Here is a 13475-nt window from a genome sequence, read left to right as displayed (position 1 = left end):
TCTCATTGTTGATGATTGATTTCATATTTTGCAAGGGAACTCTTTATAAATGGAGAAGCTATGTTTTATGATCCTAAATACAGCTGTGTTCAGTTGTATTTAGGATCATAAAACATAGCTTCTCCATTTATAAAGGACTTCCTTGCAAAATATAAAATAAATTGAAATCAATCATAAATAATGAGAAAGGCCTAAAAAAATTGAAAATCCAACCATTGAAACCAAAAAATACCTCCATAAATTTTTTTTTGCTAACATCAATATATGAATCGGATAAAACACAACCCAATTGAGGCTGTTCTGATAGAATATGAAACATACATTAATTATAAATAACAAAAAAATCAATTACAAAAATCATGTACTAATTAAACAGCAGCAACTTCAATTTTCAAAGCAACTCCTTTATGTACAAATGCACTAAAACTGTAATAATAGTTAGTTGAGACGGAATATATTTTCATATTTAGTTCTTCGCAGTAATTAAATTAATATCCACAATTTTAAAAAACTAGCATCATAAAAACCTATATATATAAAATAAACTAAAACAATAACTAAAGAGTAACTAGTAATTACAAGTATCCAAAATTTTATATGCTAATGAAAACGATATTTGAAGATTGACAGAGAAAAGGAAAAAATATTTGTGTTATGTTACATTATATTTCATTAAAATAAAAGGTGGGCAAAATATAATTTTTGAGATACACGGCTATATTGGCAGAGAAGATATAAAGGACAATAAAAGAAAACTTGCTAATTTAATTATACTAGAATAATTTCATGTTTAATTATGGATTGATTTAAATTGAAAAGATTATATGCATATGCATACGTATAGTCTTCTATGAAACTACTATGTATCAAATAAAATAGCATTATTTGTTAGTAGTTGACACCTTATTCTAAAATTAATACAGCCAATTAACCTCGCATTTCAACCAATTACATCAGTTACTACCATCCTAAGTAACTTCTCGTTCTCTAATATGAAACAAGACTGACATATTCGACCAATAAAAAATTGCTTAAAATGTATTTGATATAGCCAATTAAATGTTTTCTTGACAATCAACTAGCCAATATTACCAAAATTATAAATTATATTCACCTTTTAACAATTTGAAGGGAAAAAAAATTACCTTCCAAGTGCACTGACAACTTGTCAGGATTTTGATATAGTTATCGATTATCTCGGATTTAGATGGTTTACCCTCATATTGTTTTATAAAAACATACCAATGGAAGTTGTCACAATGGGGCAAATATCTCTTCTCCGTAATTGAAAACATATCTACCTAACTCATTGCTTTTCCATTTTTTATGATACGTGCACTACTGATTTGGTAAGGCTTGTCCATCTATAACTGGTTCAACTATGAAAAAGAGAAATAACAGATACTGATAAATATACAAAAAAAAAAAAAAAAAAAAAAGCAAACAAACAAACTCAAACTATCAAAAGCAAACAATATGAACAAAGTAGTTAGATAAGAAAGTTTACACCCATAATCTTTGTTCGTTACGTCAAAATAACAATAAGGAAAGATTTGCATTACTTTGGACAATGCTGCAATGGAATTGATAAAAAGTCAAATGAAAATCAAAACACATAAAAACAATAACAAAAAGCCATAAATATAAAAAGCAGAAGTACTTGGAATTTTTGCAGCAAGCTCCTCGGACACAATTGCACCAAAAGAACAGTAACAACATATAGATATGGAGTAAATTTTGGCTCTGCTTCTTCTTCGCTGTAATTTACATAAAGTTAATTTGTAAATTTGTACATATTATAATAAAAAATAATAATAATTTGCCAATACAAAACAAAAATAATAATTTGCCAATACAAAACTAAACTGTGTCAGAATTATAGGACCCTAACGGTGGGAATTTATTTATTCGGTTCATTTCTACTAATATCGTTATATAGCTGAGTTCAATGGTTCAGGAAAACCGGTCAGCAATCTTCTGGCCAGTCTGATATGGATGTGGGAACTAAGTAAGTCGAGCCCAATAACCTAACATGCCCAGGGCACGGCCCAATAGGATCGCCAGCCCAAAGAAGAGAGAGAAAGCGTGAAGGGACGTTGCATGGAGAATTGAAGCTTGGGATATTTAATATTTTCTCGGAGTGGCAGGATTGTCCCATCCAGGATTCGTTCATATTATAGAAATAGATAAAATAACAAAATTAAAAAAAAAAAAAAAAAAAGAGCGGTGACCTAATAAACTGAAACTAGCAAGAAAAAAGAAATTGAAAAATACACGAGAAGAGAGTAAAATGAATTTCTTCTTAACAAAAGTAAAATTTGCACAGAAAAAGGAAATTTTAGACTACCGAAAAAATAAATAAATAAATAAAATTGTTGTTTTGAGTATTTATATAGTCTATACAAAGACTAATGAAAACAACAAAAACAAAGAAGTGATAATTATGGTGGAGGAAGATCAAGGTAGATTGTTAACAACAAAACCAAAAGACAAACAGGTCAAAACAATATACTTAGATGAAAATTTTTTCTACCTGCCTATTACCAACGCAAGGGTTTTGACATAGGTATCGATAATCTCGGCTCTGCTTTCGTTATCCCGCGGAGGTTCCAATGAGGATGAACCAGTGGTTAAAATCACAACCAGGGGGGACAGTCGGTGGCGGGTTCTTCGGAACGCGATCGCTGACTCTGCGAGAGAACGACTTCGTGTGGGTCGCGCAGCAGCAAGCAGCCGTGGACGGAGAAAGGCGTCCGACGGCTGAGAGACCACCAACGAGTGGGCGGAGGCGGTGGATGAGAGCGAGATGACGGGAGGGAAGCAGAGGAGGTGATGTAGCGAGAAAGCAAGGATCCCGAGCGACAGACGATGTGCGTTGCCGCCATGGTTGAGACCTAAGGGAGAGAGAAAATATCCGAAATGAAGAAGAAACCCTAAAACTATATGCACAGCAGGGAAACTGGAAACTGAATAGACAATGAGAGTTTTGGGAGGGCTTTCTGAAAAGGTAAAAGAGAGAGAGAGAGAGAGAGAGAGATTTTAGAATAATGTCTTGTCCTTGCTCCAAAAATATTAAATTATATGGACGATTCTTCGGCGCGTGATTTCATGACACTGTACTTGTTAGTCAGTATGTATTGAGCATATTAATTTTGAGTTTTGATTGACAATGTCTACAAACTGAAACAGGAAAATCGACCGGATTTTCGAAACCAGAAACAATGTTCTTAGAGCCATATTTCATTTTAGTTAGATGATTCCCTTTTTTTTTTTTTGGTAAAGTCAATATATTAGATCCATATTTATTCATAAAAATACAAATATTATACCATATTCTTTATAATATTTGTGCAAGTTTGACCAAGTGAATAATATATGGATTCAAGTTGACTTTTTCAATAGCCAATATTTTTGGTTTGACTGAGCTACCATTGTGTAGATCTCGTCGGTACAAGTTCACAGACTGGCAGCACGCCAAATTCTGAGTTACGGATAAAAAATTATGGTTCTGAAAAGTTTTAAGCATAAGTTTTAAATCAATATCCAAGCAGGTCCTCAGTTTTTATCTGTTAATGATTTAGGCTCTATATAAGCCTCGGTAAGGTGCTAAACAGGAAGAAAAGCCCAAAAATACCCATTTACTCTCCAAAACCCGAGAAAAACACCCCAGACCCACAGGTCCGAATTGACCGTTTTTACCTCCAACCGGGTTTATGCGGTTTAACCCATCTTCGGCCACCACCTTGCTACACGCATCGGCCAGAGAGGAGCGGGGGACGGAGGCGAGGTCAGCCGCAAAATTTCACGGCCACCAGTCGCTCAACACGCCCGGCTTCGACGGCCGAAAATTTTCTCTTTCTTCTTTTCTTGTATTTTCCGGCCAACCCAGCTCGACCCATACTTCTATCCCACCATTTTCGACCCCTCTAAGTCCATTTCTGTGGTTAGATTGCCCAAAACCCCCACCATTTGAGAGATCTCTCAAGTTCAAGTTCGGCCAAACCTTTACATCAATTTTTCGGTCACTGGAGGAGTCACCGGATCAAGGTAAGACCACTGGTGAACTTCTTGTCTCTTGGGATTTCCGTTGACTTATAATTTGTGAATTTTGGAGGTCGTTTGATAATTTTCCTATTTTTGGGGTTATTTGGCTAATTTCCGGAGAAAGTGGGACTGTGTTTGGACGATTGTGGTTAAATTGGTTAGAATTGAAGTTAAATTAGTGAAATTGGATAATATTAGGACCTAATTGGGGGTTCAATTTCGAAATATTAGGCTTCAGGTGAAAATTCTCAATTTTGGGTATGGGATCCTAATGACACGCGGTATAATTGGACTGCCTGGTGTCCAATTTATGCAATTTTGTAGTACTGTAAATTATTTTGAGACATTTAGATTATACAAGTGTCTCTGGTTTAGTTGTTTGGAGCCTGAGGAATATTTTATTATATTACAGGCATTCGAGTTGAGCATGGAGGCAATCCTGTAGAGCAGCAGGTATGAGCATCTACAGTACTGTGAGTGGTTATATTATTTTTAAATGTTTTGGGCATATAGTATAATATATATATATATGTGGTTTAAATATTTTACGTATATATCATTTGATTGAAATGTTGTTTTATGCATATATAAATATTTGTTTTCACATATATGTGTTATCATTTTATGTGACTTTTGATAATATTTTAAGTAATTTTAAATTTTAATGGGTCCATAAATGGACTTGTGGTATTTAAATATCTTGGTAATTAAATTGAGATTTTAAATCATTTTGGAAACTATTTGGTTTGAGAAACCAGATTGAAAATCATATAATTTTATGTGCTTAAAATTGGTTTATGATGAATATATTTCACTGTGGTATTTCTGGTTTTCGTATGAAATGATGTTTTGAGATTTTGAAGTATTCAATTAAGCGATGGAAATTTAAATATTAAATTATGATTTATGATACAGTATCCTTTAGAAAAGTATAGATATAATCTTACAAGATTATTTCATGTATACTGTATTGGTTATTTTTAAATTGATGTACCATGTAATGCCAATACCTTGGATCAGTATTATATTATATTACCGCGCGCTGGGTTTATCACAGTGCCGTGAGGTTGGTTGCATCCAACGGTTATTTATTATTACCACGGACTGTGAGGTCGGGTTTATCCGATGGTTTATTATTATTACCACGGTGCCGTGAGGTTGGTATCATCCAACGGTTTATTATTGCCATGGACTGTGAGGTTGGGTATGTTCTGACGGTTATTTATTATTTCCACGACACCGCTCATATATTGAGGGTCGTGAGGTGGGTGTATCCCACGGTTTTCAGATTGGTACATCGTATGTAGGGATGTCAACGGGGCGGGGTGGGACCGATTTTTAAAATCCCGTCCCCATCTCCGTATGGGATTTTTCATCCCATCCCCGCAATTTTTCCCGTTTTTTTAGAAGCGGGGCGGGGACGGGGATTCCCCAATCGGTGGCGGTGCGGGGACGGTTTCCCCATTTGTTTTTTTTCATATAATTGATATAATTTCTTTTGATAAATTTATATTAAAAAAATTTCTTTTATAAGCAAAATATAAATAAAATGACCAAAAATATAATAAAAATACAATAAAAAATATCAAAGTTCAAATTTATAATTTTAATAACATACATTCTCAAAAAATACAATATAATATAATCCAAATACATAAACATAAAATTTATAAAAATACACATGCACACATAATAAAGTTTTACTTCTCATTTCCTTAAGTCTCCATGAAAGAATGTTCCGTAAGAGTTGATTGCTACAAAAATAGACAAAAATATTAAATAATATCAAAAAATTTTAAACAATTTAATATAAATATTTTTTGTAATAAATAAATTCAATTTACCTCCTCATCAATTTCTATGTCACTCATTGTAGAAGAACAAGCTCCAACATACGGTGAAGAAGATGAAGCTAACAAAAATGAGATTAATTAGTTAACAATAAATACAAAAATTATTTAACACAAAAAAATATGAAATTTAATTTTTCATACCATTAATTTCAGCCCATAACCAATCTTGTGCACACATCAAAGCTTCTAAAGTTTTAGGATGAAGTCTACTTCGATGTGGACTCACAAATCTTCCACTGGTACTGAATGCAGACTCAGATGCAATAGTTGATACTGGAATGGCTAAAATATCTCTTGCAATATTATGCAAAGTAGGATACTTCATTGCATTTACTTTCCACCATGCCAATATGTCAAAGTCATTAGATCTAGGCAAAACCGGCTCCTCCAAGTAACGATCAAGTTCAGATTTTACATTATCAAGATTAGTAGTGCTAGAAACAAACAAATCAAATTTTGCCAAACGATCTTTTTTTCCAGATGGAGTCATATTGGATTGAGAAGATAAAACATTTGGAACATTTGCACTCAAATTGCGTTTTGATTGATACTCCTTCACTAAATCATAGCAAATTTGACGTATAATGGCTATCTTATGCACACCTTCATCCCCATAAATCAAAGGAAAATAATATTCTATCACTTTCATTTTATACCTTGGATCTAAAAGAGTTGCTACAGCCATTATTCCATGTGTTTCACTCCAATATTTTTCAAATTTAGATATCATACCCGCGGCCATCAATCTAATTTCCTCACAAGAAGATGTTAGCCAATCACAAATTGACATCCTAATCTCACAAATGTGTGGGAAAAAAAGATTAGCTGTAGGATACTTTGTTCCTGAAAATATTTCAGTCACTTCATAAAACAACTCTAGCCTTTCACAAACCTCTTTGGCTAAATCCCAATCTTGATCACTAGGCAAACATTTATATAGTGACTCTCGTTGTTTCAAACGAGGAAAAACAGTCCTATATTTCAAAGCAGTAGCAAGCATCAAATATGTAGAATTCCACCTAGTTTTACAATCAAGAACCAACTTCTTATCACAAGAAATTTTCAATTGACGAACACATTCTAAGAATTTTTCCTCTCTTTTTGGTGTTGATGTCCAAAAATAAACACTTTCACGAATTTTTTCAATACTTCCACAAATTATTTCTAAACCATCTTTCACAATCAAATTCAATATATGTGCACCATACCGCATATGAAAAAATTGACCTTTTAACAAAAATGAAGAATTAGGAAGCTTATCCAAAAGAAGATTGACCAAAGCATCATTTATGCTACAATTGTCTAAGGTCAAAGTAGAAAGCTTACCATCTATATTCCAATCCAATATGCAATCCATAAAAACATTGCAAAGAACCTTAGAAGTATGTGGACAAGGCACATATACAAACCTACAAAAAATAATAATAATAAATAGTTATAATAAACTAAATACATAAAACAATCCAATAAATATGAAATTTAATATATAAACTTATAAAGTACCTTATAATTCGACTTTGAAGTATCCAACCATCATCAATGAAATGTGCCGTAATAGCCATGAATCCTCTATTTTGGTTAGATGTCCACATATCCGTAGTAATTGCAACTCTACCATAATTCTTCTCTAACAACTCCATTGTTTTGGATTTTTCGTAATTATATAATTTAAAAATATCATTTCTAATTGTATTACGAGAAACCGCTTTAAACAATGGTTGAACCGTATTTATAAACCTCCTAAACCCATAATGTTCAACTATTGAAAGAGGGTATTCATGCAAAACAATCATGTTTGCAAGCTCTTTTCTGGCATTCTCTTGGTCAAACGTATATGTATCAACTTTAACTTTCCCACCGACATCTTTAGTAGGATTCAAAATTGCTTGCCTAATATCCTTTTGTGTTCGAAGAGGACACCTTTTAAAATGATCATGCAAATGTCTTGTTCCATTTCTACTCCCTCCTCCTAGTTTCTTACTACAATAGTTACATACGGCCTTATCCACCCCGTCTATCTTTACCTTTTTAAAATGATTCCACACAACCGAAATCAATTTTCTTTTTCCAATTACTTGACTACTATCCTCGTCACATACCTCTATCGAAGTTTGGTTTATATCTTCTTGACTAGGTATTTCTTGAGGAGTACTAATTGGAGTCGAATTGTCGCTAAAAGGTGTTGATGATGATTGATCCTTATCATGTGGCACTGCTTCCAATTGTCGAACCACTAGCTTCAGCCATAATTTATCTTAAAAAAAATAAAAAAAGTAAAAAAAAAAACAAAAATTGAAAGACAAGACAATTAGATTAATGTGTTGATACCATTAAAATATAAATATATATATATATATATATATATGTATATAAATAAATAGAAACAGAAGATAGTGAGAGTTAATCCATGTTTTCAGCAATTAATATCTACACATAGGGGAATGCCTTTAAAATAAGACCTTCAAAGGATGGAAGCAGAAACAAAAATATGTTTTAGTTTAATCTAAAGAAAAACTTTCAGAAACTTTCCATAATTTAAGTTAATTTGAAACTATGATTGAATAGCCTATTTAAGGAATTTTGTCCAAGTTTTCAATCGTTAAGATAATTGCTATATACAATGCAATAACGCAGAGGTTTTGTTCATAAGAGGCATGCAATAAAAGGCGTACGTGGGAGAGATGAAGACAAAAAGAAAGTCAATTTTTTTACATAAAAAATAAAGCTAAAGTTAAAATAGGAAAAAGTCAAATAAAATGCATTTTTGAAATTGAATGATGGGTATACGTGGTGATTTATTGTGGTGCCACATTTTATCCCATATAAATTTTTCTCATAATGCATGGCAATTTAATACGGTGTCTGTTTCTATTGGTGGGTCATCAGCTTCTTCACTTCTCATTTGCCAAAAACAATATACATATATATATATATATATATATATAAGTTATTTTCTCAGCCGAAAAATGACAATATATTATTATTAGGCTATTTCTGTATAGTTTTTTCTTAATTTTTTTTTAGCCATACAACATTTATCTTTTGTGTTTGCATTTGACCAGAACAAGATGACGAGAACCGGAGTCCTCCCAATTGACAAAATTTTGGAAGAATAATTAACTAAGGAAGTATCAGATTTTCATCTTATCCAGTGGGGAGCAGTATTTGGAGTCTTCTGCAAATCTTTAAGACCTTAGAAAATTGGGAGTGGATATGCCTTGTATTAGGCAATTTGTTATAGCAAATACATAATATCACATAATAAGTAGGTAATCAAGATACTGGTGCAGAGGATTTGCAGATGTTAAGATAATATTGTATTTTTTTCCCTAGAAATGCAACTCCTATTCTCTGCAGTAAATAGTTTGAATATCTCAATTCATGTTAATATTTAGTGGTTAATTACAGAACAAAGCTTTTTTATGAACTGGTTGAAGAGAATGGGTGCTTATGTACCGCATACTCTTAAAAGCTGCGTGAAAGTAACAAGCCACTTAAGCAAGTTTGAGGGAAAAATTTTGCATCAATCCAAACAAAGGCTTTAGCAATGCAATTTCACCTTCTAAAATCACATCCATAACCAGCAAAAAGAAAATAAAAAAACCCATTGCAATTCATATCAGTTTCGACCTTTCCTCACTATTTCTCAGCAATAAAGCCTATGCAATTTCACCTTCTAAAATCACATCCATAACCAGCAAAAAGAAAATGGAAAAACCCATTGCAATTCATATCAGTTTCGACCTTTCCTCAATATTTCTCAGCAATAAAGCCTATGCAATTTCACTTTCTAAAATCACATCCATAACCAGCAAAAAGAAAATGGAAAAACCCATTGCAATTCATATCAGTTTCAACATTTCCTCAATATTTCTCAGCAATCAAACAACACGTAAGGAAGCAAAAAGAAAAAAATGGCAAACCTTCGGTGGTGGCCGCGGCTGTGAAGAAGAATCGGCTGAGAGAGCTGAAGGAGACCGGAGATGGTGGTGGCGGCACTGCTGGAGCTGACTGCTAAGGGAGATCGGAGATGGACTGTCGGCAGCACTACAACTACTGGAGCTGGACTAACTAAGCAAAGAGATGAGAGAGCTGAGGGAGATGGTGGTGGATGCTTGAGCTGAGTTTGTGTGAGACAGTGAGAGGAATGTGTTTGTGTGTGTTTAGGGTCGGCTCGGGCTAGGAGAAAGGAAGGAATAATTGAATGAGTTTAATTTTAATTTTCAAAATATTAAAAAAAATATTAAAAACAAAAATAATATATACGGGCCGGGGTCTTTAATACCCGATCCCGGCCCATCCCCGCTTCGGGTCTAAGAGAATAAGCCCAAGCCCGCCTCGTCACCCCGTTTTTGCGGGGAAAAATCGCCCCGTTAGGGGCGGTGCACCGCGGTTTCGGGGATGGACGGGGCAAATTGACATCCCTAATCGTATGGTACATTGTATATGTTTGTATATATTGTTGAGTTACAAATATTTGGGTGATTCCTGCATTTTCATATTTATTTGGTGGAACTGTATTTATTATAGTGTATACTCAAATGTTTATATCTTGATTGAGACATTTCATAATATTACAATAATCATTCATTCATATTTTTTAGCATCAGTTTTTATGATATTAATTGGGGTACAAGTTTGGGTTTCGGTGAAATGATTTTAAAGGGGGAACTTTTCAAAAGAGTGGAACGAGAGGTCTTGAGAGAAATATTTTTCAGAAGTAAATCATTAATTTTCTATTATACTATGCCACTCACTGAGATTCTTTATCTCACGTTTTATTGTTTTATATTCGTTCCCCTAGGCCCAGGCGGCTAGTAGCAGTCTACCTCGCGCATAGCTCACCGCTTGTTTCCTTCCACTACAGCAGCCGTATTTATCATTTCTTTACCTATTGTTATTTTCTGGACTTATTTATTACTTGTTTGTACTCATAGACCTTGTTGACACTCTTAGAATGCTCTGATTTTAAATATGGAACTTAGTAGAAACCATAGTACTCATATGTGTAGTTATGGTCTATAGTACAGTAGGCTGGTTCTGGACTTATTTATATATATATATATATATATATATTGAGATATTAACGTTAACGCTGGTGTTTGATTATCTACGTTTTAAGATGAGGTTCCATTGGATATTTTCTAAGGATTGTCTAGTGGGACTTCCCTAGACGGAATCATCTGGGAGGTCCTGGGAGGATTCCAAGGGCGGATCCTGTCATACGGCTATGGATGACAAGGGAGTTTGATGCAGAACTATAAATAATAGTTTAGTTTGGAAATCATGACTTGTAATGATGTATTATTGGATGTAATAAATGGATCAAATTTAAATTTCTTATACAAAATAGTAAGAATCTAATTCAATAAATATACTTTTTTTCAATAATGATCTAATTCAATAATATAGATTATCACCCAAAAAAAAAAAATCAATAATAATATAGTTGCATTTTTGTTTTTTATCAAATTTTTTTTTTTTTTTTTTGGGTAAATTGGATGAATTGATGTATATATTTGTCATTTTGAGGTGGACATTATTTATTTGATGAGTACCAACTAAGCTTTAATTTTTCCATAAGCTAATGAACATAAACGAACATATAAATTTTCAGTCAACTTTATAAAAACAAACGATATAAAGTCTTATAAATTTAGATAAATATAAGTTAAAAAAAAAAAAAAAAAAGAAGAAGACATTATAACCATATCCAAAATCATTAATAATGTAACATGGATCCAAGCCGACATATTCGATTTTTGGACCGAAGCTTTACTTACCGTGAATTACGAATGCCATTAAGGACAGCCCTTTGGGTCCGCTGTGGTATTCTGATGCCATCTCTAAGACAAGCTGTGATGAGCTTAGATGCCCAACCAAACCTTCCTGCCTTGCAGAGATTGTTTGCCATAGTGTTATACGTAATAGAATCCTTCTCCTCCATTAATTCAGACAATTCAATTGCTTGATCAATATGACCAAGTTTACAGAAGCAATCAATCAAACAGTTGAAGGCAACAAAGTTTGAACGAAATCCCATCATGTTCATGTCTTCGAAATAGTTTACAGCCCCCAAAATATCACCAGCCTTTCAGAATGCATTGATCATAATATTGTGCGTATATTGATCACATTCCAAGCCTGCTTTCTTTATCTCCTCCAACACCTCTTTGGCAGCTTCATGGTTACCTTGTTTAAAATACAGATGCAGTATGGTGTTATAACACACTCTATTAAGTTGAATATTCCCATCACTCATCATCTGCTCCTTAAAATCGTTTGCCTCTTCCATCCTACCTGCTCTAACTAAACCACTAGATTGTGCAATATGCATACCATCCAAGTTGATCCTCATCATTGAAATGATCTCAAGACCTAGGTCACAATATTGCTTTGACCTAAAGCACAATTTCATTAGTGTATTATACATTGCGGCAGTTGTCTCATGCCCTGATTTCCATAACTCCTTGAGGATTCCCCTTGCTGTCTCAAATCTGCCCATCTTGCAAAGCGAATTGAAAAGATTATTGTATGTCACCAATCCAGGATCAAATCCAAAAAAATGCTTTGACCCCCGTAACAACAAAAGGGATACGGTCAACAGCCCCATAGCTAGCCTCTTTACAATTACACGTGACCATTAATCATGATGTTGAATGGCTCTGGAGCAGAAGCATGTCTTTTTAAAAGTTACCAAAAAACCAAATTGGCATGATACGACATTCCAAATTTATATCATGCATCATACTATTATAGCTCCCTATATTTAGACGAATACCTTGTTGACGCATATCTTCAAGCAAGTCCATGGATTCTGATGACAAATTTCTCTTGGTATCCCTAGCTATCAATGATCTGTAAGTAATAGCATCTGGGCTTATCCCAGCTTCTTTCATTTCACCAAGAAGAGCATAAGCTACATTTTATCGCCCAAACTCACAATTGGCATTGATCAATGCATTGTAAGCTGACACATTATCTACATGTATCCCTGATATTATACCATCAACGATAAGTGCTTCTGCTTTGTCCAATTTCTTGGCCTCGCAAAAGGATGCCACGCACTGGTTCAACATTAATCTAGTTGGTAGCCTTTTAATACTTGTATTCATCATCATCACGATATATGCCTTACTGAAAAATGCAAAACCTGCAATAGATCTATCAGTTTCTTAAGCTCTGAGAAGATTGCAAATTAAAGTCGCTTCAATTTTCTTTTAAAAATATATTGTGAGGGTCTTTTGATTTAGAAAGTTTAGAAAATTTACTTATGTTGATTTAGAAAACTGAGTCTTATACTAAAAATAATATTAAATGGGAAGTGTACATTAATTTAAGGTAAGCATAAACTAATTGAAAATTTAAAAATTTATTATTTTATTTTATTTTGTATCTGTTCGATTATTAATGTTATATCCTACTTACCATAAATATATATTTGCAAATTAACAACATCAAGTTCGGTGGCTTAAGAAAATATTAATGTAATACTAACATTATACATATCACTTAGAAAAAATAATACTTTATGTATATAAGAACAGCATACTTTTTCGGAAAACTCAATTAACAATT

At 33.4% G+C, this 13475-nt stretch overlaps 1 protein-coding gene across 1 annotated transcript; it reads right to left on the bottom strand.

The window, feature by feature from the left end:
- Window positions 1-11676: 11676 nt before the first annotated feature.
- LOC107424420 (putative pentatricopeptide repeat-containing protein At4g17915) lies at window positions 11677-12976 on the bottom strand. Its single transcript, XM_048478863.1, has 4 exons — window positions 12904-12976; window positions 12679-12816; window positions 12130-12275; window positions 11677-11988 (listed from the first exon to the last, which is right to left on the bottom strand). The coding sequence occupies exons 1-4, from the start codon at window positions 12974-12976 to the stop codon at window positions 11677-11679; spliced, it is 669 nt and encodes a 222-aa protein (XP_048334820.1).
- Between the last annotated feature and the right edge of the window lie 499 nt (window positions 12977-13475).

Source organism: Ziziphus jujuba, chromosome 7 (assembly GCF_031755915.1).
Source record: "Ziziphus jujuba cultivar Dongzao chromosome 7, ASM3175591v1".
Lineage (NCBI taxonomy): Eukaryota > Viridiplantae > Streptophyta > Magnoliopsida > Rosales > Rhamnaceae > Ziziphus > Ziziphus jujuba.
Note: the sequence above shows the minus strand (reverse complement) of the source record. Positions and strands in the feature narration are given on the sequence as shown.

What these genes read in the sequence shown, in the direction of transcription:
- LOC107424420 (XM_048478863.1), bottom strand. Translation starts at nt 12,976, where the DNA reads ATGTTGAACCAGTGCGTGGCATCCTTTTGCGAGGCCAAGAAATTGGAC. An exon ending in AGAAGCACTTATCGTTGATG is followed by an intron (nt 12,817 to 12,903) that starts GTATAATATCAG and finishes GATAAAATGTAG; the next exon opens with CTTATGCTCTTCTTGGTGAA. An exon ending in TGAAGATATGCGTCAACAAG is followed by an intron (nt 12,276 to 12,678) that starts GTATTCGTCTAA and finishes ATTGTGACCTAG; the next exon opens with GTCTTGAGATCATTTCAATG.